This window comes from Peromyscus maniculatus, chromosome 14 (assembly GCF_049852395.1).
Source record: "Peromyscus maniculatus bairdii isolate BWxNUB_F1_BW_parent chromosome 14, HU_Pman_BW_mat_3.1, whole genome shotgun sequence".
NCBI lineage: Eukaryota > Metazoa > Chordata > Mammalia > Rodentia > Cricetidae > Peromyscus > Peromyscus maniculatus.
The window spans coordinates 45,853,623-45,878,424 of record NC_134865.1 but is presented as its reverse complement, the minus strand read 5'-3'; the positions used below and the strand labels follow the sequence as shown (position 1 = coordinate 45,878,424).

The following is a 24,802-nucleotide window of genomic DNA, read 5'->3' as shown; positions in this document are numbered from 1 at the left end:
GGGAGACTACACATGACTAAATACCATCAGCCCCACTCCATAGGTTTAGCTGTGGACTAGCAAACCCAATCTCCTCCGACTTCAATGCCATTACAGCTACTTCCAGCAACAGTCAAGACACACTGCTTGGCTCACTTGCAGAATCCGAAAATAGAATGGGTCCACATTGACCAACTCACTTCAAACATTAGAATGGAAAAAGGGAAAGCAGCAATGAATCCAGCACTTTCCAGGGCTTGGCTACCACAGCAAATGCTGCCTGAGCCAATCCATGAATATTAATCTCCCTGGGATTCAAACAGGCTGAACATTTCAGTTCAGAGACAGAGAGCTCATCTCTGCGTTAACTCTAGTGAATACGTGGGCCTTCTGTGGATGTCATTGCTAACGTCTTTAGTTGATGATTACAAGAAAGGGAAGGCAGGGCCCAATGAGGAGCCAGGCAGGGGGTGAATCCGAAGAGGCACCCAGCACGCACACTCACCGGTAGATGATGCCTTTCTCGTGCAGGAACATGAGTGCAGAGATGATCTCCGCAGCGTAGAAACGAGCTCGGGCTTCATCAAAGCGACGGGACTTTTGAATGTGGAACATCAGGTCCCCTCCGTTCACAAACTCCATGACGAAGAATAGACGATCCTAGATGAAACATGTGGGGATTGATTAGCCTACTGTTTGCTCATCAGCATTGTGCTCCCTGGAAGAGACATCGTCCTCAAGACATGCAGACTGCTGCCTGTGAGCAGAGAGTAGAGGATGGTCCTGTGGGGTCAGGTCCTTGATCGCATAGGGAAGGATGGCATGGAAATCCCCTTTAGCTAGTTCCATACAACCTTGACTTTCTATATACGCAAAGCATCAAGAGACCTTGGTTCTCTTTCCAGCCTGATACATGAAAGATCCCAAAAGGAAAAGAGAGCATGGGCATTAAGTCCTCTGGTAAACATCTTCATTAGAGCATACAGGGTTATTCAGAGAGTCAAGGACACTGGGCAGGGTGCTTCATTTTTCACAAATGAGCAGAAAATATACAAACAAAGAAAAAGGGTAAACTCCTTTAGAGAACTCAGGCTAATGAAGCTCAATTGACAATCTCTGTTAGAAATACCTCCGTCATATCGGAAGTGGACATAAAGCCCACTGGAGGTCCCCTGGGGCAGTCACTCTCACCAGGCAGGGAAAATGGACTCCTAACAAAGCTTCCTCTGCTGAAGCCTAGGGACTATACAAGCCATGCACCAAGGACTCGGACCATAAGACGGCTTCGTGACAGCAAGGTCCATCTAGCAAGCAATTGCTGAGACACATAGGGTAAAAGGCTTGTGTCTAAGGACCTCTACCATCAGTGGGTCCCTCACTTCCTTCCCTGAGCACTGGATGGGGTGCTGGGAACCCAACAAAGAAGCCCATAGACACAAAGCAGATATGGTTTCCCCTTAGAAAGGCTGGTGCGAGAAACACAGGGTTCTTAAAACATAAACAGCAAATCTACACATTCTGGTAAAGCTGTGGTGGAAGCGGTGGAGGAAGCGGGGCATCTGACACCTGCGTGGGGGTTGGGGAGGTGCCTGAGCAAGAGTCCTGTGTGAGTCAAGGCCCGCAGGTGAGCTCCAGCCTTCAGAGATGGCGCTGCCCTTTCTGGGGGTGGGAATGTGGACGGTCACTGTACGGGCAAACTGGTGTTTTATCAAAGGATGTATACATGCAAGAACCCGCCTTTACTTGGGGGTTTGAGATGCCACCGATTTAGCTCCGGGTGGCTGGGCTGAACCATGGCAGGGAGTCTGGCTTGGGCTCACTTCCCAGGGTATTGCCGCAGCACATCTAGCTGAGCTCTATCAGGGCGGAGTGACCCGTGATTTCCCACTTCCTGTAGTAAGTAAAACCTCAATCAGAAGGGGAGGGAATCAAACGTGTGTGTGTGTGTGTGTGTGTGTGTGTGTGTGTGTGTGTGTGTGTGTGCAAACGACGTCTGTTTCTATCAGCTAGAAGCATGAAGTTAAGAGTGAGAACAAAAGGGAAAAGTTCATAAAAATAAAAATTTAAAAGCCACCACCAACACAGCTCTTCAGGTTTCCCAATAGCCCAAGGGAAGACTAAACAAATATAGCAAGCTCTGTGACTAAGCTAAGGGCCCTCATTTGAGTCTGAGTGGCAGAGGGAGAGGCAGAATGGGGTGGATGGGTTCAGATGAGCAATGGCTGTCCCGCATTCCATGGGTAGGAATCCGGTGGGTGGGCCACGTTAGCAAATGTCTGGAGAGGGTTGGGATCTTTAGATTTGAAACCGAGGATGTTTTGTTCAAGGCCCTTGCTTCTTTCCACCCAGAGTCTCGCTCCTATTATGGGCCTGGCACCAACCTAGAATACAGGGTACCATTCACAGCTCCCGGGGCTGCAATCAGCTCTCAAAGGAGGGAGAAAGGAAAAGCCAGATTGAGGAGAGGTAACTGGGATGAAAAGAAATCAAGAGCCCCCCTCACAAAGACCTCAAGTCACGTGACGAAGTGCAAAACTGTCTTTGCCAACCAACAACATGTTTTGCTTGCTTTTTTTTTTTTTTAACTGCAAAGAAACCTCTAGAGACCTGAACTTTTACTGACTCTGTTCTAAAATGTCTACTAGGAGAGAGGGTCCCACTATCGTCTCTCCAAGATTGCCATGGCAGAGGAGGAAGAAAATGACAAGTCTCCACTATTTACAAAGAGACCTGTTTATCATCAAGATAGCGTGTGCAGGGGTGTGGGGGTGAGAGATGGGATGTCATCCAAAATAAAACGTTATTGAACGTTTCACCCTCTGGCAAAGGTGCAATACACAGAATCTGAGGCCTGCTGCTGCTGCTGGTGGTGGCTCCTAAGGAAGACATTTTCAGCTCAGAAAAGAACGTGGATGTGTAGAATACTTTCAGTTATAGCCAGAGAGAAGATAAAAAAAATATAAATAGATAAATAAATAAATAAATAAATAAATAATTAAATAATTAAATAAATAAATAAAGCCCTGTGTAATGACAGACATCAGCTTTAGGTTGTGGGGTGGGGGTGGGGGCGAGGGGGCATCCCTTTCCACTTCTGTGGACCTCTTGAAGGTTTCTAAAGTCTCATGGTCTTCCTCCACACTTTTCTTACTGGGATTTGAAAGAAGGGTAAGAACATATTGGAAAACGTCATTGTAAAGCTGTTTCACAGAAGCATCCTCTAGGTGGTGGGAAGGGGAAGGAGGCTTCATACCCTGCTCTCTGTTATTGAGGGTCATCAATCACCACCCTTTCTCTCAAGGATCCCCGCTGTATCATGCTTATTGGAATGGCATCCCAAACCAGAGCCAACTGGCTGTGGGTTGTATCTCCGGGAGCTGCAAGGGTCTGCGTCCGTGGTACCTCCTAAGCTCTCTGAGACCTTCTTGCTTTCTTTAAGGGTCTGAGCAAGAACCACCATGTACTAAGCACACAGAGAACTCCAAGCCCTAGGCAGGGCCCATGCATCCTGAAGCAGATGTGGGCCTACACCTGTTCACAGACGTGTAGACGGGGCATGCCAGACAGGTGGTGACGGTGGCAGACGGGTCGTGGGGAAGGAGAGAGAACAGATGGAGGCCAGGGTGGGGCTTGGGGAAAGCTCTTGAGAAGAGCTGACTCCCAGGTTTAGAAGGTGAAAAGGAGCAGGTTGGGGTAGAGAGGGGAGGTAGAGGACGGACAGATGAGATGCACAGCGGCCAGCTCTGACGCCAGGCAGAACCCAGGCGGCTAAGTGCTGAAGCTGCTGAGCACAGAACCGTCTGGAATCAGGCTGCTAGACTTATAATCAAGCCTTGGTAGAAGCAAGAGGCAAGTCTGGGAGGCGTCTGACCCCATCCTAGGTCACCCACAACCGAGAAGGGCCTCAATTTCTCCCAATAAACACAATCATTCACCTAGTGCATTACAATTTTAAGCCCAGTGCCTGGGATAAAACATGTGACACCTGTGAGCTAAGGCTTGAAAAGACCCCAGTAAGTGCTGGGATATGTCATGTATAATAAAACATCAGTAATAAACCAAACCACCCCAGAGAAATCTTATTCCTTTGGAATGAACTGCATTAATCTCCAGGAAGCCGTCGCATGCGGTGATGGCCCACCACAGAAGAGTTCTGTATTCGAGGTTCTGAAAGGAAGCAGGTGATGACCTCTTGCCTACAACTTCCCTTGGCATTCATGTTGGTCAAGAACTAGTCCCAAGTTACTTGCCCAATGCCCTGTGCTGTGAAACAAGATGAAGTCCTTTCGGGGAATCCTGCAACAGGGAGGGACCGTGTGATGGATCAAGGTGGCTGTGAGTCACTTTTAGGGCAGGGAGAGCTCTACTAATCCCACCCAGGCAGAGACAGAGGAGTCCTTCTGTAACCAAAATCTGTACACACAGCCGGTTGAGGACTCCTAACAGCCCGTTTCCTAGAAGCTGAGCCCTAGCCTCGGCAGAACTTGCTTCACCTGTGGCTTTGGCTCCTGTAGGGCAGATTTGCCCTGACCTGTGGGCTAGGAAACCCAAGATCCAGGAGACTGGCTGAGCTTCAGTTCCAAAGCCAAGCCCTTTGTCTACACTGTGCGCGCCTCTCTCTGGTCTCTGATTCAACTAACCACAGATGCAAGCCATCAGCATGGGATGATGAACACCTGGGGGAATAAACGCAACTCAGAAATCCCTTTGTCCCCACGCCCTGCATTAGTTACAGGCACAGAGTTCAAGGAGCTGGTGCATGGCGACAATAAAATTTCTGTCGTCATCTGCCCTGGTTCCATTAACCCACTGAGGCCTGTGCCAGCTTTCTGCCCTGGCTCTCCGGGGCATATCCCCTAAACTGGCAGTGGCAGTCAGCAGGAGACACTTCTTAAAGTTCTCTTTATAGGTTGCTCCTGGAAGTTGAAAATGATATGCAGCTAGATGAAGCGAGGGTTGGCTACAGGGTAGAGTGCCACTAAGAGGGACAAGTAACAAAATGATTGTACGTAAGGGCCATGAAGACAACTGCTGTACCTCCCACACATGACTACTTGGAAGAAGCCCACTTTCCCACAGTCTCTTCCCCAGAACATTCAAACTGAAATGAAGAGTTTTTGTTCAATCTGAGCTGTGTGTAAGAACTGTGGAAATATGACTCAGGATGCTGAGGCTGCCTCTGTGGTGTACACATGAAATTCCTCAGTATAACAGAGTGGTACAAACCCGGATGGATGCATGGAGGGATGGAGGGATGGATAGATGCATGGATGAATGGACAGATGGGTCAGCGCAAGGTAAATAATGAAGCAGGAAATACAGAGTGGAGCAGAAACAAAGCCAGGGAGAGCGAGATTAGAAGGAGGTCACCAGGGTTCCTGTGTCTTTCCAGTTTTAGGTCCATCTGGGAGGTCTGGTCAACCCCTAGCCCTGGGTACCATGATGCCTCTTGAATTTGTGAATCTATCTTTAGTTCTTTTCTTGTATAGCCTCAGGTAAGTTTTCTGTAGCTTCTAGGAAATTTTTAAGTAAAATGCATACAAATTTTTAAGGAGCAAGAAGCTTCCTGTTTTAAAATCTAGAACAATAATGCCTATATCAACAGTGATCATGGAAGGTTAAACAGGAGCAAAGAGCCCATGCCAGGCCCTTTCAAGAGAATCCTAACAAACAGAACTTATTAGTAGACGATAAAGCTAAATCCAGGAGATACTGTGCCCAGTGCCAAGTCCTTGGTGTTACTAACAGGATGCTGCCCAGGGATTACACCTGAGGTGTGGACCCAGGATTCTCAGCAGGCACAGGCAGCTCCTGTGGACTATGTTCTCATATTCTCCCTCCCTTTCTGGAATTCTCTCTCTCTCTCCTTCCTTCTCTCAACTCACTTTGTGAAATGGGCTTGGCAAGATGACTAGACTCAATGCTCACAAGGACTAACTGTGTTAGGCCAAGAGTTTTAACTAGGATTTGACCTACAGGAGATGCTCAAAACATGATAGCAGCTCTCATTATTATCACCCCATTATTATAACCATCCTGCTACAGCTTCAGCCACCATGACCCCGTGGCTAGAACTGCAGCAGCTATTCATTATATACAACACACACACACACACACACACACACACACACACACACACACACACACACACGGGGGGGGGGGGGGAGGAATGTGCAAATTAATAAAAGTTGCAATGGCTCCCTGACTTCCAGTGTAGGACAAGAATCTAGGCCATCCTAGCCTGGTGTGGCTACTCATGCCTATAATTTCAGCTCTTGCAAGGCAGGAGAATCAGGAGTTCAAGGCCAGCCTTAGCTACATAGCTAGTTTAAGGCCAACTCCAAGTCTAGCAGATCTAAAGAAATGAAAGTCCCCTCACTCCCCAAGCCCAGCTGTTGCGGTACAGAAGCGTTTCCTAATGCCACATGGCAATGACCTTGGCGAGGTAAGGACTTTTCATTCTAGGAATTATTTTTAAGGAGTCACAAAGCTGGGTTGATAGCCAAAAAGACACCAACCCAGCACTCAGCTCCATTCAGTTTCCTAATTTTCTAACATTAACTAAGGATTCTGGTTCTCAGCTTTATGGATTTTAAAACACTGTGATTGGGAAACAGAGGTGCTGCCCTGTGGACTGCAGTGTGCTACTGAAGACTTTGCAGTCTTGGCAATCTTCTTCCCCTTCTGCAGCATTTACTCATTCTTATAACCACAGCAAGAAAGATTTTTCTATGTTGAAAACTAGACTCCGTAATCCTTCTGATTTACAAATATGTTTTATTTGCAGATAAGTTGTTTGGGGAATGAAATGTTTTAGTAAGAAACAGTCACGGCACATTGGCCACAGTGAAGATGGAGGAAAAATAATTCAAAGAATAGCAATTACATTTATGGTTATGAATAATTTAGCTGGTGATTCAAGGCACTGTTGAACTGGAAGCCCTATCTACACTCATCAAATTCTCAGAACTGCTGGGGGGTATTTCTGTATAAATAGCAAGCTCCATATTGAAAACTCCAGAGTGCTATTAAGAGCTGTAGGCAAGAAGGGCATCTCTGGGGGGCACAGATGGCACCGTGCTGAATGGCTCCTAGGTCGCACTGTTTCATTATTTTTCCCTGGCCGAGTCGTCAGCTGGGTGAATAGACAGTTCACATCAACAGGAAGCAGTTACTGACGTCAAAGAGGTCATGGTGGAAAGCACCCTTGTGAGGAAATCTGATTGCACCACGCTCCAACTGGAAACCACTTGAATTTAACCACATAAAGAAAGATTGCAAATGCTTCACAGAAGCAACAGTGAGATGGAGTCTAATGGCTTTATTCTGTTTTTCATCATCCTGCACACGCTATAAGATGTCAGGGATTAATTCACTCACCCAGTAACCCTCTTGTCAGGCCCTGGAGTCAAGGTACTTCTTATCTGGACAGACTCGTCTTTGGTAAGACAGATTCTTATGCCTCCACTGTAGCAAAGAGATCTTTAGGAACCTGGACTCTGAACCTGGAGGGATTCACAACCCCGTGTGCCAGATGAGGGCAATACCTTGATAGGATCTAGAACGCTCTAGAAGACAAACTTGTGAGCGACTCTCTAGATTAGGTCAATTGACATGGGCAGGCTCACCCTAAATGTGGGTGGCACCACCCCACAGACTGGGGTCCCCAACTGTATAAAATGGAGAAAGCAAGCTGGGTACTAGTGTTCATCTCGGTCTCCTGGCTGTGCATGCCATGTGACCAGCTGCTTCCGGTTCCTGCTGCCATGACTTCCCCCAAGTGCTGGGCTATACCTCCAAGCTGTGGTACAAACCCATCCTTAGGTTGCTTCCATCAGGTCATTTGCCACAGCCAGAGGAAAGTAATGAAGAGCAGAGCTCTCCTATGATGATGGACAGTTCGGGTAAACAGAGCAGAAGCGCTGTTCGGGGAGAGGATGCTGTTTAGCCTGCAGGAAAACCCCAGACAAGTGGATGGAGCTAAGACCGGCCCCCTGCAAAAGCTGCAAAATGAAGAACAGAAATGCCCACTACTTTCTGCCAGATCCAAGAAACGCCTCCAAGTTTGGTGGCCTGACTTCTTAGCATTTGCGTCTCTTCCTGTGAAAGCACTTACAGGCCTTCCTTCCACCTGCTCCCCACCCATCTCTGCCCTGGTGTGGACAACCCTCTGCAGCTCCCCTCTCTTCTGTCTCCACACACAGGGAGTGGAGAATTTTCTATTGCAGCTTCTACTAGATCAAGAGGCCGTGGAACCTCAATCTCCCACCGGAAGTGTTTCCTGCATTCTCCCAGTGTGGTTCCTCAGAGTGCACTCTCTCCCCAAGCTCCCCAGTGGCTGGAACCGCAGCCACCCCTCACAGGCACCATCTTGCCAGTTCACTCTGGAGATCATTGCCCTGGGCCAAAAAAGAAAACCACAGCTTTGCTCTCCCTCAAAACACACTCACATTGTCATTAGCAAATATTTCCATATCTTTGGAAAATTTATGGAAAATTTGGGAAATCTTTCTAGAGGTTTGATTATCTGTTTGTGACATCTGGCCTTGTGTGCCCTGTACAGGACAAGGTCCTGACTCACAGACAGGCCTCCCAGGCGGGCCTCAGTGGAGATGGGAGCTTCCATAAAAAGCACTGGCTCGATGCCTTGTCGATAACGTGAAAGAATAGCGGTTAAATTCCGAAACAAGAGAAGCACTGCATGTCCCCCACTCTGTGTTTGGCACAACCCACTTAAAACTCACACTCAGGGAACTCGTATGTGGCTCCTCAGTGCCCTAGGCATCCCCCAGCTCTGCCTTGTTGTGCAGCAGACTTCTAGGCTAAGAAGAGACGGCAGATCACTAGTCAGGTCCTCACTCACACCGAAGAAACACTGCACACTTTTGCTGTCCCCCAGTTAAACATATTGGTGTGTGTGTGTGTGTGTGTGTGTGTGTGTGTGTGTGTGTGTGTGTGTATTCATGTGGGTGTGGGCAGGTGCATGCCATGGCCCCTATGTGGAGGTCAGAGGAAAGCTTGTAGGAATCAATTCTCTCCTTCCTCCGTGCGGGTTCCAGGACTGGACTTGGGTAGGGGGGCTGGGTGGTCAGCGCCTTTACCCACTGAGCCGTCTCGCTGGCCCCTGTACTCTTGTATAAGGACAATATGACCCACTTCACTTTCTCTGTAGGAAACAGCCTTTTAGCCCGCATGACTAGACCCTGAGAACAGATGATTGGACGGTCGTGGGAGACCACAGTTTTCAGCCAAGGCAGATTCCTCAAGGAATACCTGGCAATAACCCAAGGGCACGGCTGACAGCTAGTCAATGGCTAGCAGGGATCATGCTGGATGGCCTGCAATGCACAGGACAGCCCTCCGAGAGAGGCTTATCCCACCGTGTGTTAAAAGAGGTCACACAACATGGCACTGTACAAGGAAGAGGATCGTATTTACGGCTCACTGCAAACGATAACAGTTCACCGGCCCTGAGACGGGTCATGTGATAGGGGATGTGCTCTGGGCAATGTGAAAAGGAACTTTCTCTGCAGATCTGTCCTAAAGCCCAAATAAAGAGGAGCTAATCAGGTAAACATCAGGCCCACATTCTATAGGCTTCAGAAGAGAAACTTGAACCAAGATGTAGCCCAACTCTATTTGCTGGGTTTCGTGGTTGCGTCTAACCCGCCCTAAGCGGCTTTTACCATGCATAGATGGAGGTCGGTACAGACAGAAGCTGTGGACAGTGGCTCATCCCTACTTCATGTTTCCTCAGAAAATACCCAAGAGAACGTGGTTCTGCGCTCCCAGGAGAGGGAGGGAGTGAATGGAGCAGGAAAAAGCCAGAGCAAGTGGCTTCCCAAGGAACAAGGCAAAGAAATGGAAAAACGGGTATGGTTGGAAGCGGAGGCGGCCAAATGGCACTCCTGTTTTGATGGGGAACTCTATGCTACATAATTTTAACCTTTAACATGTCGTCCACCTTGAGGATGGAGTGAAGGGGCTCTGGGCAGAGTTCCAGCACTCCTGAGAGACGGTTGATGACAGGGCAGAAGTGGGTAGGGAGGGATGGGCTCTTCTGCTGAATGAGCAGACTGCAAGCTGGAAGCCTCCCCCAGAAGGGAAGCAGGGACGCCCTGGCAGGCCCTGCAGGGAAGAAAGGGCATCCTGCTCTCTCTAGTCCACAGGAATACAGCAGCGAGACAGAGCAGTGTTAACTGACCACGGAAAGCAGGAAAGGGAGCCTCAGGGAAGGGTGGGACAGTGGGACCTGATGGCTTCTGAGGTTCTGTGGCAGTAGACAGGGAGGCACACAAATGTCCCTGTGGCCTGGAGCGAGTGGGAGATGTCAGTGCGAGAAGACCACGCAAACATCTAGGTGAGCAGGGAAGCAAGCTAGGCCAGCCACTCTTCCCATTCTGCCTCCCGACGTGAACCTGTGTATTATAGCAGTTCGGCACCAATCACTAGCCAGAGGCGATGTGGGGCTTGAATCAGCCCTCCCTAGTAATCATCAGCAGATCCCAAATTCACTCTAGTGTCCTTAAAAATAAGCACGCACTGGACATGCAAATACAGCTTTAAATACCCCTACACTCCCTTCCTAGCAGGTGGCTATATAGAGCTTGACCAGAGTGGGAATTAAGAATAGCCTCCCACGGCTGGCTGGCCACCTGCTGAGTCTACCCACATAAGACAGCTTCAGACCCACAGCTTCCTAGGCCAGCTACACGGAGGCAGAGGCCACTCTTCTTTGTGTCCTGCTGTGTCCTCAGGGCTAAGTCCGGGCTTCCTGTCACAGGTGCTCCATAGTCATGGTCTAAATGCTTTACCACCTTGTGCCCCAAGCTAACGTGCAGCGAGGCTGTCTCGACTCATGAGAAGCACTGGCTGTTTCTGGGGCCCAGGAGAGACAGGCACAACCTAATTCCAACCAGTGATCTGGAGTAGTTACAAGAAACTCAAGTATATCAAAAACTAGAACACATTACAGCCTATGGTTTCTGCCCAAGAAGGTCGGGTTTTATTTATTTATTTATTTATTTATTTATTTATTTATTTATTTATTTATTTTTTTATTTTTTTATTTTTTTTTTTTTTACAACTGCCTAACTGTCTCCAGGGTGGGATGGACTCACTCCAGCTACAGACATAACTTCAGACCTGTCTGGGCAGCCATGCCAGTCAAGGTGGGAGCCTACCCAACCTCCCAGAGACTATGTGCAGGCAATGCTGAAACTAGGGTGTTAGTTGATTTGGGTCTTATAGCTACCCTGGTTGAACTTTTGCAGAAAGCCTGACACGTGGGTCAGAGCTTCCCTAGGATCCAGAGTTCAAGGTCAGCTGTCCACACTTACCACATGAACTCAGCCTCCTGCCACCACTCATGTGTGCCAGTCTACCTCCAGACCAAGAGGAAGGACTGACTTTTCACCAGACCGCCTCCTTTCTGGTCTGGGAGCCAGCCTTGCCACTTGCCACCGTTGAAGACAGGGGATTGGTAACTTGACTCACTGTGGTAAGCGAAAACTGTAACTACGCAATCACCAGCTCCAACACTTCCAGTCACTGTGAGCCCACATGGCCGAGGCTAACTCTGGTGAAGACTGGGGACATCAAGGGAAATGCCACACAGTGCCACAAAACATCTTTCCAGATGTGAAAAAGCTGGGGCTGCTTACCCTCTAGGTTGTCAGTATTGGTGAGAGCCATAAACAAGCCAGTTAGAGTTAAGCAATCTCAACGACAATGGTTTGCAGATTGAGTATCCTGCAGACCTAGCCAGAGACAGAGGCAGAGGAACAGCTTGATCTTCTCACTCTTTTCCCCCCCTTTCATGTTCAAGACCCTGATTACCAACAGGAAGTCCAAGACCTGGTAGCCTGAGAGGACAGAAGCCCAAATCCCATGCCTGAAGGTGGCCCCCTGCACGCTGTTCCCAGAGGCTGTCAGTTGGAGAGGTCAGTCAAACACACAGCATGGTCCAGACATCCTAACCTGGTCTGTGGACCTGTCTCCATAGCTACCAACCTAAAAGAAAGATGGAACACGCTGATGGGCTGGGAGCAAACAGAGATGGGAAACACCAATACCGTGTTCTAGTTTGCCTTCTATTTCCATCTGAGCCAAAGGCAAACGACAACAAATGACCCATAAGCTGACCAAATGGCATGCGAAGTAGTCATTGCTCACGGAAAGGAGGAAACCTAGTTCCGGAGAGATCAGAGGAAATATCCTTAGGTGCTTCACAAAAAGCCAGAGAACACATATGGCAGAAGAACACAGTTTTATATCCTTCTCAGACGTAGACACTGCAGAGAGACGAGATTTCTCACCACACTGTAACAGACACAGCACAGAGCTGCATAATCCAGTCAAGACCGCACATACTGGCTCTTGCTTTGTGGACCCAGGACAGACTGTCTAACCTCAGTGGACCTCAGCTATCCAAACTGTTACAAGGACGAAAAATCTTCACCTTCCAGGATTGTTTTGAGTATTAGAAGATATTTTGCCCAACAGGTATTTACTGAACAGCAGTTACTTTCTGAGGCAGCAGTGATGAGTAGAAGCATCCAGAATGGATGTCAGTGAACTTCCAGCTTCTGCATTTCACCCATCCTGCAGAACTGGCACATTTAAGACTCCAAGACTGATCCAGGCATGCTGAAGCTAACAGGGACCTCCTCAGATGCTCATCGCCTTTGTCTCTTCTTCTTCTCTCCTAACCTGCCACCCTGGGGTCTCTTCTCCTTGCCCAGGACAGCACAGCATCAGAGCATGGGGAACGGACGCCATGACAGGAGCTGAGTGTGCCTCCTTCCTAATCCAGCTGCTCGCAGCAGCTCAGGATGCACCGGGATTGGCCAGGCTGCCTGAAGCTCAGTGTTCAGCGCAGACTGGGCTCTGGCTAATCTACCCCTGCCCTGTGTATGCAGCCACGCCCCACTCGAGACCCCTTCCAGAGGTTTCCTGCCCACTAGGAAGGATGGACATATTTTTGGATGGAGATGCCTAACTGATTAAAATAGAAAACAAGGAATTTCTTAAAGACACTGGGCGCTAGAAAAGGTTCTGATGCTGTCACCAGCCCAAAAATGGGGTGAGAGAATAACTCCTTTCTCACATTTACACACACTGCTTTACTAATAACTATGAGACAAGAGAAAAATACGGAGAAAGCAATGCTCCCTGGCCCTCGTGTGCCGAGTGACTTCCCTAACATACTTGGAATCTGCTGAGGGTGTCTTGTGCCTGTGTGCACAGACCCTAAACAATCTCACTTCAGAAATGGGGCCTTGGCTGTGCTGACCCGCAGATGAGGAACAGTGGATCCCTCTGGGCGGCCAGGAGCTCCATCTGCAGGGCTGACCCAGGAAGTCCAGCAGGTCCAGCTCTCCGAGGAAACCTACTGCAGAGAGCCAGATCTCTCCCTTCCTGCTCTGGGAGCCTCTGTGGCTCACAGCCACCAGAGATGGAGACAGGGCTAAACCCCGAAGGAGCGAGGAGGGACCTCAGTGCAGCCCTCGAGGTCCCAGGGGATGGGCACCAGAACCCCTGCTCTGAAACTGGGTCTCTCTCTGGACAAAGACTAACGCATCTGACCAATATTGACTCTGCCACTCCCCCTTCCTGCCCTTTCTGTCTTCAGTTTTCCCCCTCCCCTCCCCTTACCCCCAGCCTCTCCCTCTCCCTCTTATCTCCACCTATTTGGCTCTTGAAAGCTCAGTAGCTCGGTTCTCCCTCCCCGGCCTCAGCCGAGCTCCTTCTACTCAGGTGGTAAGCAGGAGGAAGGCAGTGGGGGTCTCCATTCCAGGCCATAAATGCCAAAAGGCTGACAGCCACAAACGAAGATGAAAGAACCCGGAAGTGAATAACTTCAAAGGACTGAGGAGTGAAGCATGCACTGGGTTTGAGACCTAGGTCCCTAGTGACCAGTGCTCTCCTCACTAAATAATGCCTTATTCTCGCTATCTCGGCTGTTTCAAACAAAAACCTAACACATATTTGAAAAAGTATGCCCTTCCGCAGCAACCACACCATTCAACCATAGTCCTGGTGAGATCTTTGGCATCATTTCCCGCTGGTGCATTTGTGGGGGAACGAGAGCCAGCTCCCCGTCTTGATCAGAACTTGATGGGGATACGTTCGCTCATCTTTGTAAATTCTGTATTCTTTCCTGGAACCTTCTAGTTCCGTAATTTCCTAAAAGTGTTGGGTTCGGGGGGGGGGGGGACTGTTTTGATATTTTCATGTTTCCCTGAACGATCAACAAAGCAAAGACAGTAACTGTATCTATCCTATGGGATGACAACGAGATGCCATCAATCATACATGTCAGATGCTTATGGCAATATCTGATACAAAGTACTTTTTTGTTTTTTTAACTGACCAGCAGGGTCTGGAACTCATGAACTCAAATGATGCTACCTCACAGGCCCTGTCTGGGACTACCGGTATGTGCCATCATACCTAGAAGGAAATCCTCTTCCATTAGTACATTATTAAAGTGTACTCCCTTTGCTGAAAGCTCAGGTTGTTTCAACTTAACTCAAATGGTAAGAAAGTAAACAATTCCAAAAATCTAAAACAGAGAAAAGGACCTAAACAGACATTTCTCAAAAGAAGAACTATAAATGGTCAACAGATGCACGAAACAAAAAGGCTTGCCACCACTAACCATCAGAGAAATGCAAACTGAAGCCACGCTGGGATATCACCTCTTCCCCGCCAGAACGTCTATTAACAGGATGCAAGGCACTGGATGCCGGCAAGAGTGAGGAGGAAAATGGACTGTGCACACTGATGGCGCGGGACTGTGGGTCGGTCAACCACTGTCCAAAACTATATGACGATACCTTGAAAATTAAAATGGAGCATGCATATGATCCAACCATTCCATTAGCTCGGTGTATATCCAAGGAAAATGAAGTCAGCATATTGAAGAGAGAACTGCATGCTCCGCTCCCTGCAGCATTATTGATGGTATGGATGAATGGACAAAGCTATGGATGAATGAACACAGAAAATGTGGGGTAGACGTACAATGAAATGCCACTCAACCTTAAAACAGGAGGAGACCCTGTCATTTGTGGCAACACAGACGGAGCTGGAGAAGATTAAGAGAAATAAACCAGGCACAGAAAAATCAAATCTAAAAAACTCCCATGAGCAGAGAGAGCAATGATGGGTACCAGGGCTGAGGGTGGGATGACTGAGGAGCTGTCAATCAAAAAATATCAGCCATGGGCTAATCATATATATTAACCATCTTTAAAAATTAAGTGTCTTTAAAAAGCAGTGTGTGTGTGTGTGTGTGTGTGTGTGTGTGTGTGTGTGTGTGTGTGTGTGTGTGTGTATGCCACAGCAGATGTGTGGAGATCAGAGGACAACGTCACAGAATCAGTTCTCTCCTTCTACTATGTAGGTCCCAGGGATCAATTTCAGGTGTCAGGCTCAGCGACAAGCGCCTTTACCCACCACATCTTGCTGCCTCAAATTAACCATCCTTATGTACATCCATCTCATCCTCACACTGTTTCTGTTAGTTAAGACAACGAAAAATAAAACCAGTAGATCCAACAGCTTTCACAAGTCTCGATAAAGGTTATTATTCTCCAAGTGTTAGAAAGCATGATGCTATCAGAAGGTTTGAGAATCCTAACTTATTTCTACCTTTATAAATAATAATATTTATGGAGAGATTTGGGCAGAGAAGTTTATGGATTCCTAAACCTATACAGAAAACTTGATAAAGTAGCTAGTATTTGAAATTTGCTTTTTGTTTTCTTTTTTGGCAAGAACAGAAGGAGTTCCCACTTCATGGTTTTCATGTGGGGAGCTCTGGGATGGTTGCCTCTGGTGTGGGGAAGTGGGTGTTCATCACAGAGTAGCCTCAGCACTTAAGAAGAAGTTTCATGTTTTTATCCACTAGGGCATTGGCAACCTGCCAGTCAGCCTCACCTTTGAACCCTGAGAAGTCTCTTTATCTCCTCATGGGATCCTCACAGGCCTCACTCTCCTCCTGTGACCAGGACTGCAGGCTTTGACAACACACTCAGGCCATTTAGACACAGGAACACCGAGAAGAACTCCGATCATTAGTCCCGACAGCTCTGCAGGTGAATGCTTCAGCGGCTGGTGGGCCGACACTCATGGGCGGTGTGAGACCACACATGACCCATGCATGGGTCAGAGTCAGCCTGACCTACACTTGAACCATGGCTCCACCACTACCAGCCCAAGAGGCTCTTAGGGAGCTCCCTTCTCATCTGGGCTTCAGCGATAGGGAGTCTACAGGGCCACAAGGGACGTCACATTCTTGAACGAAGACCCTCCCAGTGAAATGGCATTTGGCAGACAGCTTGAAGGTGGGGAACTCCCATGCCCTACCTGGGCTCACTGCTGAGCTCTTGAGAGGAGAGGCCACAGTCAGCACCTGACTTCTGAGTTGAGAGTCATCTAACTTGGCCATTCCTTGCAGTGACTAGCATTTTCAGTCCTTTATACTGGTGTTACAGTGACTAGGGGTAGAACCCTGAGGATGCCCTGCAGGTGGTTTTCAATCCTTTATACCTGGTGTTACAGTGACTCGGGGTGGAACCCCGAGGATGCCCTGCAGGCGGAAGCTCAGCCCGACTCCCCAGCATCCCCAGAGATCCATGTGCAGAACTCATTTGGTTCTTGGTCCCCATTACTCCTTTCATCCTCTAACCTGGAGGTCAGGAGCATTCCCCTTGGTCTTTGTTTTGGAGACAGCACTATGATCCACACCCTTTTAAAAAGCTCCACAGTGTCACTGTTCTGGTGGAGAAATCAAGACCATTTTGCAGTCACGACTGCCACCTTGTGGCCAAACATCAGACCTTCACTGGGAAAGGGCCACCAATGCTAATGAAGACTTCAGTGGCTAAGTGAGGAATCCCTGTGCCCTCTAAAATTTTATCATCACATGGGGTCACTGCACAGATTAAATAAGATGGCAGATACCAAGCTATCAGAGCAATGCTTCGAAGGCTGACCATGAAATGTTAGGCACCTTTAACTATGATGGAGGAGGGCACAAGTGGACTCCATCCAAATTTTAAATAATATGCCACGTAGAACTGCTCTATAAACATGAAAAGATAAAAGTACAAGGGGACTTGTTTCAAAATGGGTTGAAATAAAAGACCAGGTAAGTAATTAAGCATAAATAAATTATATATTATATGCAATAAGTTTATATATATATGTATATATACATATGCATATATATATACATATACATACATATATGCTAAGGTCTAACTATATAGTGTTGTGTGGCCTGGCTGTCCTTGAAACCACAAAGGTCTGCCTGCCCTAGCATCCTGAGTGCTGGAATTAATGGCATACTCCACCATGCCTGGCATAGTATGTTCTTAACATAAAATACTATACAGCTACTAAAAACGAAGCAGCTAGATGTATACAAATATGAAACAATTTCCAAGATTACTGTTACTGTGTTTAAAAATGAGTGCAATCATAGTCAAAGTATAGTACTGTTTATATTTTTTTAGCTCTGTTTATATTTTTATTTTTAAAAGTATTTTATGTGTATGGGTGTTTTGCTTGCATTTATTTATGTCTGTGTATTACATGCATGCCTGGTGCCTGCAGAGGCCAGAAGAGGGCATCAGTATCCCTGGCACTGGAGTTACAGACAGTTGTTAGGCATCCTGTGGATGCTGGGAATTGAACCTGGGTCCTCTGGGAGAGCAACCAGTGCTCTTAGCTGCTGAGCAAGCAGCCTCTCCAGCGCCGCTTGTGTTTTTTAAAGGGTGATGTGCATATAATGTACATATGCTTTTATGTGCCAAAATTTTCCTTGACAGGCTTCTTGTGACTGTGAGGACCAAGACGCTTGGAGGATGCTGGTGGATGCGTGTGCCGCCTAGTGTACGGAGATCACAACCTGGCCTGTCATACCTCCACTTCAGTTTCTTCCTTGTCTTTCTGCTGCATTCCACAGCCTGGTCCTGCTTTCCTGGGCAGTTCCTCCTCCACTCAGGCTCTCCTCACCTTCAGTCTCGTACTGTATGGAGCTTTGTTCACACCTGATGCTCCGCCTCAGTCCTAGGTCTGTGGGAGCTGTTTACTCACTGTGGGGAGCGCTCTTCTTGCCAACAAATTCAAAGCCTCATTTCTGGCCTCAGCTTAGCTGTTAATTGCCATCTCCAGTCAAGTGAGATGCCCCGTGTGTTCCCACAGCACCTCAGATTCCCTGATGGTAGCAAAGCCGAGGGACATGCCCGGGATTCAGTCTCCCAGGCAGCAGGAAAATTCTGACTCATCTGTTGGAACCCTTCACAGAGGTCACCTTCCCTCTTTGCTGATAAGAGAAACCCAGGTATGGACCCAACTCTAAAAAGGCAGCAGAGGGACCTGGCCCCGAGAATGGTCCCATTGGTGTAAGACAGTCATGATTCACTGGCTCATCTTGGTGAGGTATCTCCTCTCCCAGCTCCTGCTGCTAAAAAAGATGGCCCAAGACTAAGAAAGGAGACTAGTCCATGCCACCCACTGGCCTCTGTTTTGGATGCTGTCCTGTCCCAGTGGGATGTGTAAAGGTGCAACAAATAGAGCCACCGAGTAGAAGACATTAGAGACGTGTCCAACGGCGCTGGGCAAGAAATCCAACCCCAGGAGCCACCACCTGACTTTACACTGTGTGACTTAATAAGAACCACTGTTCAAATGAACCGAGACCACCCTGGTTTGTTTGTTTGTTTAAACTACCATTAGCTGGGCATTCTACCGATTACAGCATTCTGGGCTGCTACTCTTAACATCACAGGCAGAGTCCAATCCCACAACTAGTCCAAGGTACCAGACAAAGGGTCTTTAAGGCCTGGAGCAAGGTCTTGGGACGAATCAAGACAGGTGCTCTTTCTGCGTCCTTCTCACCTCTTTCACTCAGGGTCAAGTCTATCCAGAATATAGAAGAACCATAGCCAAATTCACCAAGAAAATCCATAACATTTTCTTTCCCCTTAGACTTCCATAACTTCTCTGCTGTAGGAAAATCCATGTGTGAAGGCCTTTTCAACATCAGGGCACACAACCCTTGAGGTGACCCTTCTATGGGACAGTACGAAGGAAGGGGTCTGCCCAGGTCATCAGAAGTGGCCAGTGTCTTGAGAGCCCGTTCCACACAACTTCCTGACATGGTCAACATCTCACTCTTGTCTCAAGCTCTTGAAGACAGGAGGCTGTGAGGCAGGAAGGGAGCACCAGCCATACTCACAGGGGTCTGAAAGCAGCAGAACAGCTGGGTGAGGAAGGGGTGGTTGCGGGCCAAGGACAGGATCCTCTTCTCAGTCATGGTGCACTCCACATCGTCATCCTGCAGGATCACGTCCTTCTTCAGCACCTTCACAGCGTACAGCTCCCCTGTTTCCTTTATCCTGGCGAGCATCACCTAGAGCGAAGCAGGAGCGAGCGTGAGGGCCCCTTGGGGGTTGAGGGTGTGAGGTACACATGAGAAGGACCGGTGTGCACCCACATCCATACACGTACACACACAACACACAACACACACACACACACACACACACACACACACACACACACACACACACACACACACACACACACAGCATGCTTGTTGCTTCAATCCAGCCGATCAAAGCCCAGACTCACCTTCCCGAAGCTCCCCTTCCCCAGCACCCGGATGAACTCAAAGTTGTCGATGCCGAATCTGCTGGAAGAGTTGACACCGATCCCATTTCCCTCTTTGGAGCCCTCCTTTCCCTGCCGTCTTAGCGTCGATCTGGAAATGAGTTTCTGCAAGGAGGAGGAACGCAGATATTACTGTGAGCACCAGGCTGGTCTGGAGAGGGAGACCATCCTATCAGTGAGCAGCCTCAGCGTGTGGAGATGTCAATCCTGGGCGGATGTTCTCCAACTCAAAACCACCTCCCCATCTGGTCTGTATGCATGCACTGCTGTGTGGAGAATGCATCCAAGTTTGCACAAAAATGAAGAAGCCAGCGTCCTAGGCTGGTCACTGTGGTTTCTTCTCCCATGGCTTCTCCATGGAGCAGCCAATTCCAGGAGAGCCACCTAGTGACCACTCCATGCAAAGGGTGGTTTTCGTGTTTGCTCAGAGAGTCTCTGCAGCCGGACAGGAATGTGTGTTTTTAATACAAAAACTTAAATTATATAAATAAAATTCAGTGTAAAATAGGAACAACAAGAATTACGATGGGTAAATGTTAAATATCTAAAACCTCACCAGCTTCCTCTCCGTATACATTTAAAAAAAAAAACAATATACCAAGACACATATTTTCATACTGAATTTAAAAATATGACTCAATTATTGTCTTATTGCACACTGTTTTATTTTTCAATGGTCACATTTACTTTATACATCTTTGAATGCCTTTTGAGAACACAGGCTGCTTCTGGAAATATGTATTTTTATTATTTTTAAATGTATATGTGTCTGTGTGTGGTCACGTGCACATGTGTGGAGGTGTCATGGAGGCCAGAAGAGGGGTTTGGATCCACTGGACTTGAAGTTAGGTTTGTGAACCACTGATATGGGTGTTGGGACCTGGACTCTGGTCTTCTCAAGAACAGTACTTGCTCTTAACTGCTGAGCCATCTCTCCAGCCCCCGGGAGGCTGTTTTTCTTTGATTGTTTTTTTTTTCCCCTTTGAGGTGCTATGAATGGACCTCAATACTTCACACATGCTAGAAAAGTAGCCCGCCACTGAGCTGCTCCCTCCCTCTGAAGATACAATTTTTTAAGTCCTTGATGTTTCTAGTTTAAAAGGATGGGCCTAGACCCTAGGCCCTGGTGGGACTTCTAAGTAATGTTGAAAATAAGCCAATATGCCACAGCCTGCACCTTCAAGGACCTTAGATATTTAACACCCTAAAACAGGGATAACAATATAATAAAACGGATCATATTTAAAACACAGTGCTTTTTCTAGCCCCCCCCCCTCCAAATCTCTTGTAAACTTTTCAAAAATAGAAGTGGTCCCAGCTTAAATTTTATTTCCTCAACCCAAATTCTTGGTTGGAGCTAAAGACTCAAGAGCCGATGTTCCTTAATCTCCTTTTAAAACCCATTTTTCTCTTTAGTTACTTATAATTCTCTCTTTTTAATGATGTGCTGTCAGCAGGTAAATCTGGTTTCCTCACTATTAAATACCATAATATTGAAGGTACTTGGTTTAGCAGACAAGGAGGCATTGCCCATTCAGGGACTGGGTCACATAGCCTGCCATATTTCAACCCGAAGTCCTTAACATTCCCATTTCAGGACCCACCATCCTATGCATTAGGACTCCGCTCCCCCCCCCCCATTTTAGCATCCTACCTGCCTACCCCCAAATGTGCAGAGGTGGACCTTCCCTGGGCCTTCCTGAAGCACACTGTTAGTGCAAGGCCCTGATCTGGGCAGGAGCCTTTCTGCAACAGCGAACGAGACAGCTAATGCTGCTGCTTTCTCAGCGAGTAAGAAGCTCAGTGATGGGACTTCCTTCCGAAGGACTCAGGGATGGCTTCACAGTGGGTTTGGACTTTCCCGCACTTCCCTCAGAATACCCCTTTCAGATCTCACGGCCACCCAGCCACGGGTCTGTCCCAGCCCACTGCGGACACTGGCCAGGAAGGCAGAAGGAAGAACTGGGAAGCAGCCAAGGCTTGGAGGGACAACATCAGCTGGATGCCACTTAGGGAGGTTGCAGGACCACCCACGGCCAGGGCCACTGAACCGCTCCACCCATTCCCAAGTGTCCAGAGGAAGGAGCTATCGGCTGCAGAACAGAAGAGAGGAATTCTCAACCCCGAACACACAATGCAGTGTAGGGAAGTGGAGAACCACAGGCTGCGTCACCTTCAGTCCCTTTGGAGATAAGGAAGCTGAGACTTATGGCCACTGGCCAACTGTCCAGCTTGGTCACCAGCCAGCGGCCCACTCTAGGCATCTAGGTTCTGAGATCTTTACCAGACCAAATGGATGGGAAGCTGATTTTAAGGGGGAGGGGGATTCCTTTCTCTTGCTTCCTGATACACGGGCATGCTCACTGTTTCTTGCCGTAAATGTATATAGACTCTTGGATGGGAGCGAACAGCTTTTGTTGAGTGCAGTAGACCTGTTGAGTGTATTTGCTGAGATATGTTCTCTGTTCTCTCACTTGAGCTCACCACACCTGACTAACTTACAGTAGACAACCAGGCCAAGGGCTCACCGAGGTTGGAGAAATATTTCCGGGTTGGAGACCCATCCCTGCCAGGGTCTTGGCCAGCTCCACGGCGTTCACCCCACAGTTTGGGGCCACATTGGCCTGGCATCGAATATGTACATTCATTTTACATACTGGAGGAAAGAAAACAGAATCCAGAGTCACAAAAGAACCAAGTCCCCACGTGCTGTGGAGAACATTAATAGCCTAAGGATTGTGACTGAAGAATAATACCACAGGCTGACAATGTCATCTCACAAAATCAAACTCACACTTAGAACAATTCCTGTCATTTCATCTACTTCTGATTTGTGCAGAAGCAGAAATCCTAGCCTATTATAGAACAACAGATTTCAAATAATAGATTTCCATCCTTTTGCCTGTGACTTGATGGGGCAGACTCATCTAAATCCCGTGTAACAGCCGTTGCTGCCTTGGCGGCAAGATAGAATATAAAGATTACAATGCTCATCATGGTGACAATCGCAGGCGATCAGACAAGGCACAATCTTGCCAACTGACGTTACCCCCTCCTCCCGATTAGCAGAGAAATAAAAAGCAGCCATCGACAAGCTGCAGCTAGGTCACTGTTCAAACAAGGTAGGGGTGGGTTTTTTGAGAGGAGAGAGCTTTGTACAGCTTCTTTCTGGGTACTCTTGTGATTGAGTGGCCCTCCTAGCCCACAGGGTATATCCTGTGGGGATGTGGTTCTAACTGTTAAGTAGGGGAAGAGAAAAAGCCACCTTTCAAGTGCTTAAAGGTTAGGGCGAATGACATTTGGAGAAGTGAGCAACGCAAGCTACACTTCTTGTGCTCGTGAAGGCTCTAAGGTCCAATCAGCAGAAACCAATTCCTATCTGGTTTCTGGAAGTGGGTCCTGCGGATGGAAGGCCCGACTGAAGCCATTGCGTGGGACAAATGCCTCTTTGATGGAGTCAGTCCATCTTTGGAAGCACACCACCGTCCAGGCTTTATGGGGATTGAGTTTGTCACTGGGGAATTATGAAAAAGAATGCCACATTAGCAGAGGGAGGCCCAAAGCTTAAGCTTCAGCAGCTTCGTGGGAAACCGACTGGGACAGAGGGATACACACGACAGTGACCTTTTAGAAAAACTCTGGGGCAATAAAAACAGAAGCCATAGGAGCCAAGTCCTTGGAAGCATGCTGCTCTCAGGCCACTGGAGACAGAGGAGTGTAGACGAGCCCCATGCGTGGATCTGTATACTAGCTAGAAACAGAAGAAAATGGAAAGCGGCTGACTCAGGTGAGACCACCAGGTCGGCATGAAGCTGTGCCTCGGCTGAAGCCTCCAGCTGAGCTGGCTGCTGTTCCAGGGTGTGTGTGTGTGTGTGTGTGTGTGTGTGTGTGTGTGTGTGTGTGTGTGTGCAGAGAACGTCACTGTTTCTGTTTGTGTTGGTTTTCTTCTTCTCACTCTGTGCCCCAGGCTGCTGTGGATCTCACTACACAGATCAACCCTTGATGACGTTCCCGTGTCCGTTCCCTGGGTGATGTGATACTATGTCTGTCACACTCTGCCTCACCGGAACTTGGTCCCTTTTGCTGACAGATGCAATTTGACTATCCCAGACGGCCAACGGAAGTTGTCACCCTAGCGTGTGTCTGATAAGGCTTCAGGTGCACCCCCAGACAGCCGGATAATCGCATATCAATGGGAGATGAACTCCAGGCCAACGGCTCCAACCACCCCTCACAAGACAGAGGCTGGCCCTCCCCCCACTCAGAGCCTTTGAAAAGGCAAGAGCTCTGAACAGCACCGGGTACAGCTGGTAAGGTGCCAGCCACCATCAAAGCTTCGCTCTTTGCCGTTTCTGCTCCTGCAGTCACGTGACCGGGCGCTTGCAGACCACCCACACAGCGCCCGCTACAGTGACATCCCAGCTGCTGCCTACTTAGGACCCAAACCTCTCCTGGCCCTCCATCTTGCCCACACTTCCTCCAGTGCCTCTTGCAAATGCCTTTTAAAAACATAACGCTCAGTCTACACTCAGCAACGAGTAGCCAACAACGAGCATGGCAGACCATTAGACTTAACACCCGATTTAATCTTCTAATATTATTTTAGGGATCAGATACCATTCTCTTTACATACACCACATGCTCAACAAGTTATCCATAGATAACACAATTCAGATGCTGATGTGTAAAGCATCAGCCCTCGGTCAGATTCTGAGCCTTCAGAACTCCACACACGTAAAGTACGATGTTGCCACAGAGACGTGGGAGGCCAGCACCTCCGCCTCTTACTTTTACACTGAAGTCCTTGTCGCATTATCCCCCAGAGCAAGGAGCCGCAGTGATCGCAGAACGTGGGCACCTTGTAGTTGTGGATGCTGAACTTGTGGGGGATGTTGATTCCGAAGCGCTGCTCTGCAATCTGGAAGGGAGAGGAGGACAGCTCAGCTCCCACAGAATGTCTTTTGTAATAATAATTGCAACGGGAGCAACAGCAAAGGCCGAGGATCGCGATGACAGCCGGGCTCCGGATGCATTATTCTACTATGCTCAGCTCTGGCTGCTCGGGTCTCAGCACATTTTGTTCATGAACAAGACAGGGCTGAGATACAGGTGTGTGTTAGACCGCTCACCATTTGGA

The 24,802-nt window shown here is 48.2% G+C and overlaps 1 protein-coding gene across 2 annotated transcripts in view; it reads right to left on the bottom strand.

The window, feature by feature from the left end:
- The window catches only part of Prkch (protein kinase C eta), a 211,941-nt gene that overhangs the window by 65,629 nt on the left and 121,510 nt on the right, over positions 1 to 24,802 (bottom strand). For both annotated transcript variants that reach the window (XM_006992732.4, XM_076550877.1), the window contains exons 6-10: positions 24,454 to 24,583; positions 22,194 to 22,321; positions 19,627 to 19,770; positions 19,232 to 19,405; positions 485 to 639 (exon numbers count right to left, since the gene is read on the bottom strand). In XM_006992732.4, the coding sequence (XP_006992794.1) occupies positions 485 to 639; positions 19,232 to 19,405; positions 19,627 to 19,770; positions 22,194 to 22,321; positions 24,454 to 24,583 (731 nt within the window). The remainder of the gene's footprint in view (positions 1 to 484; positions 640 to 19,231; positions 19,406 to 19,626; positions 19,771 to 22,193; positions 22,322 to 24,453; positions 24,584 to 24,802) is intronic.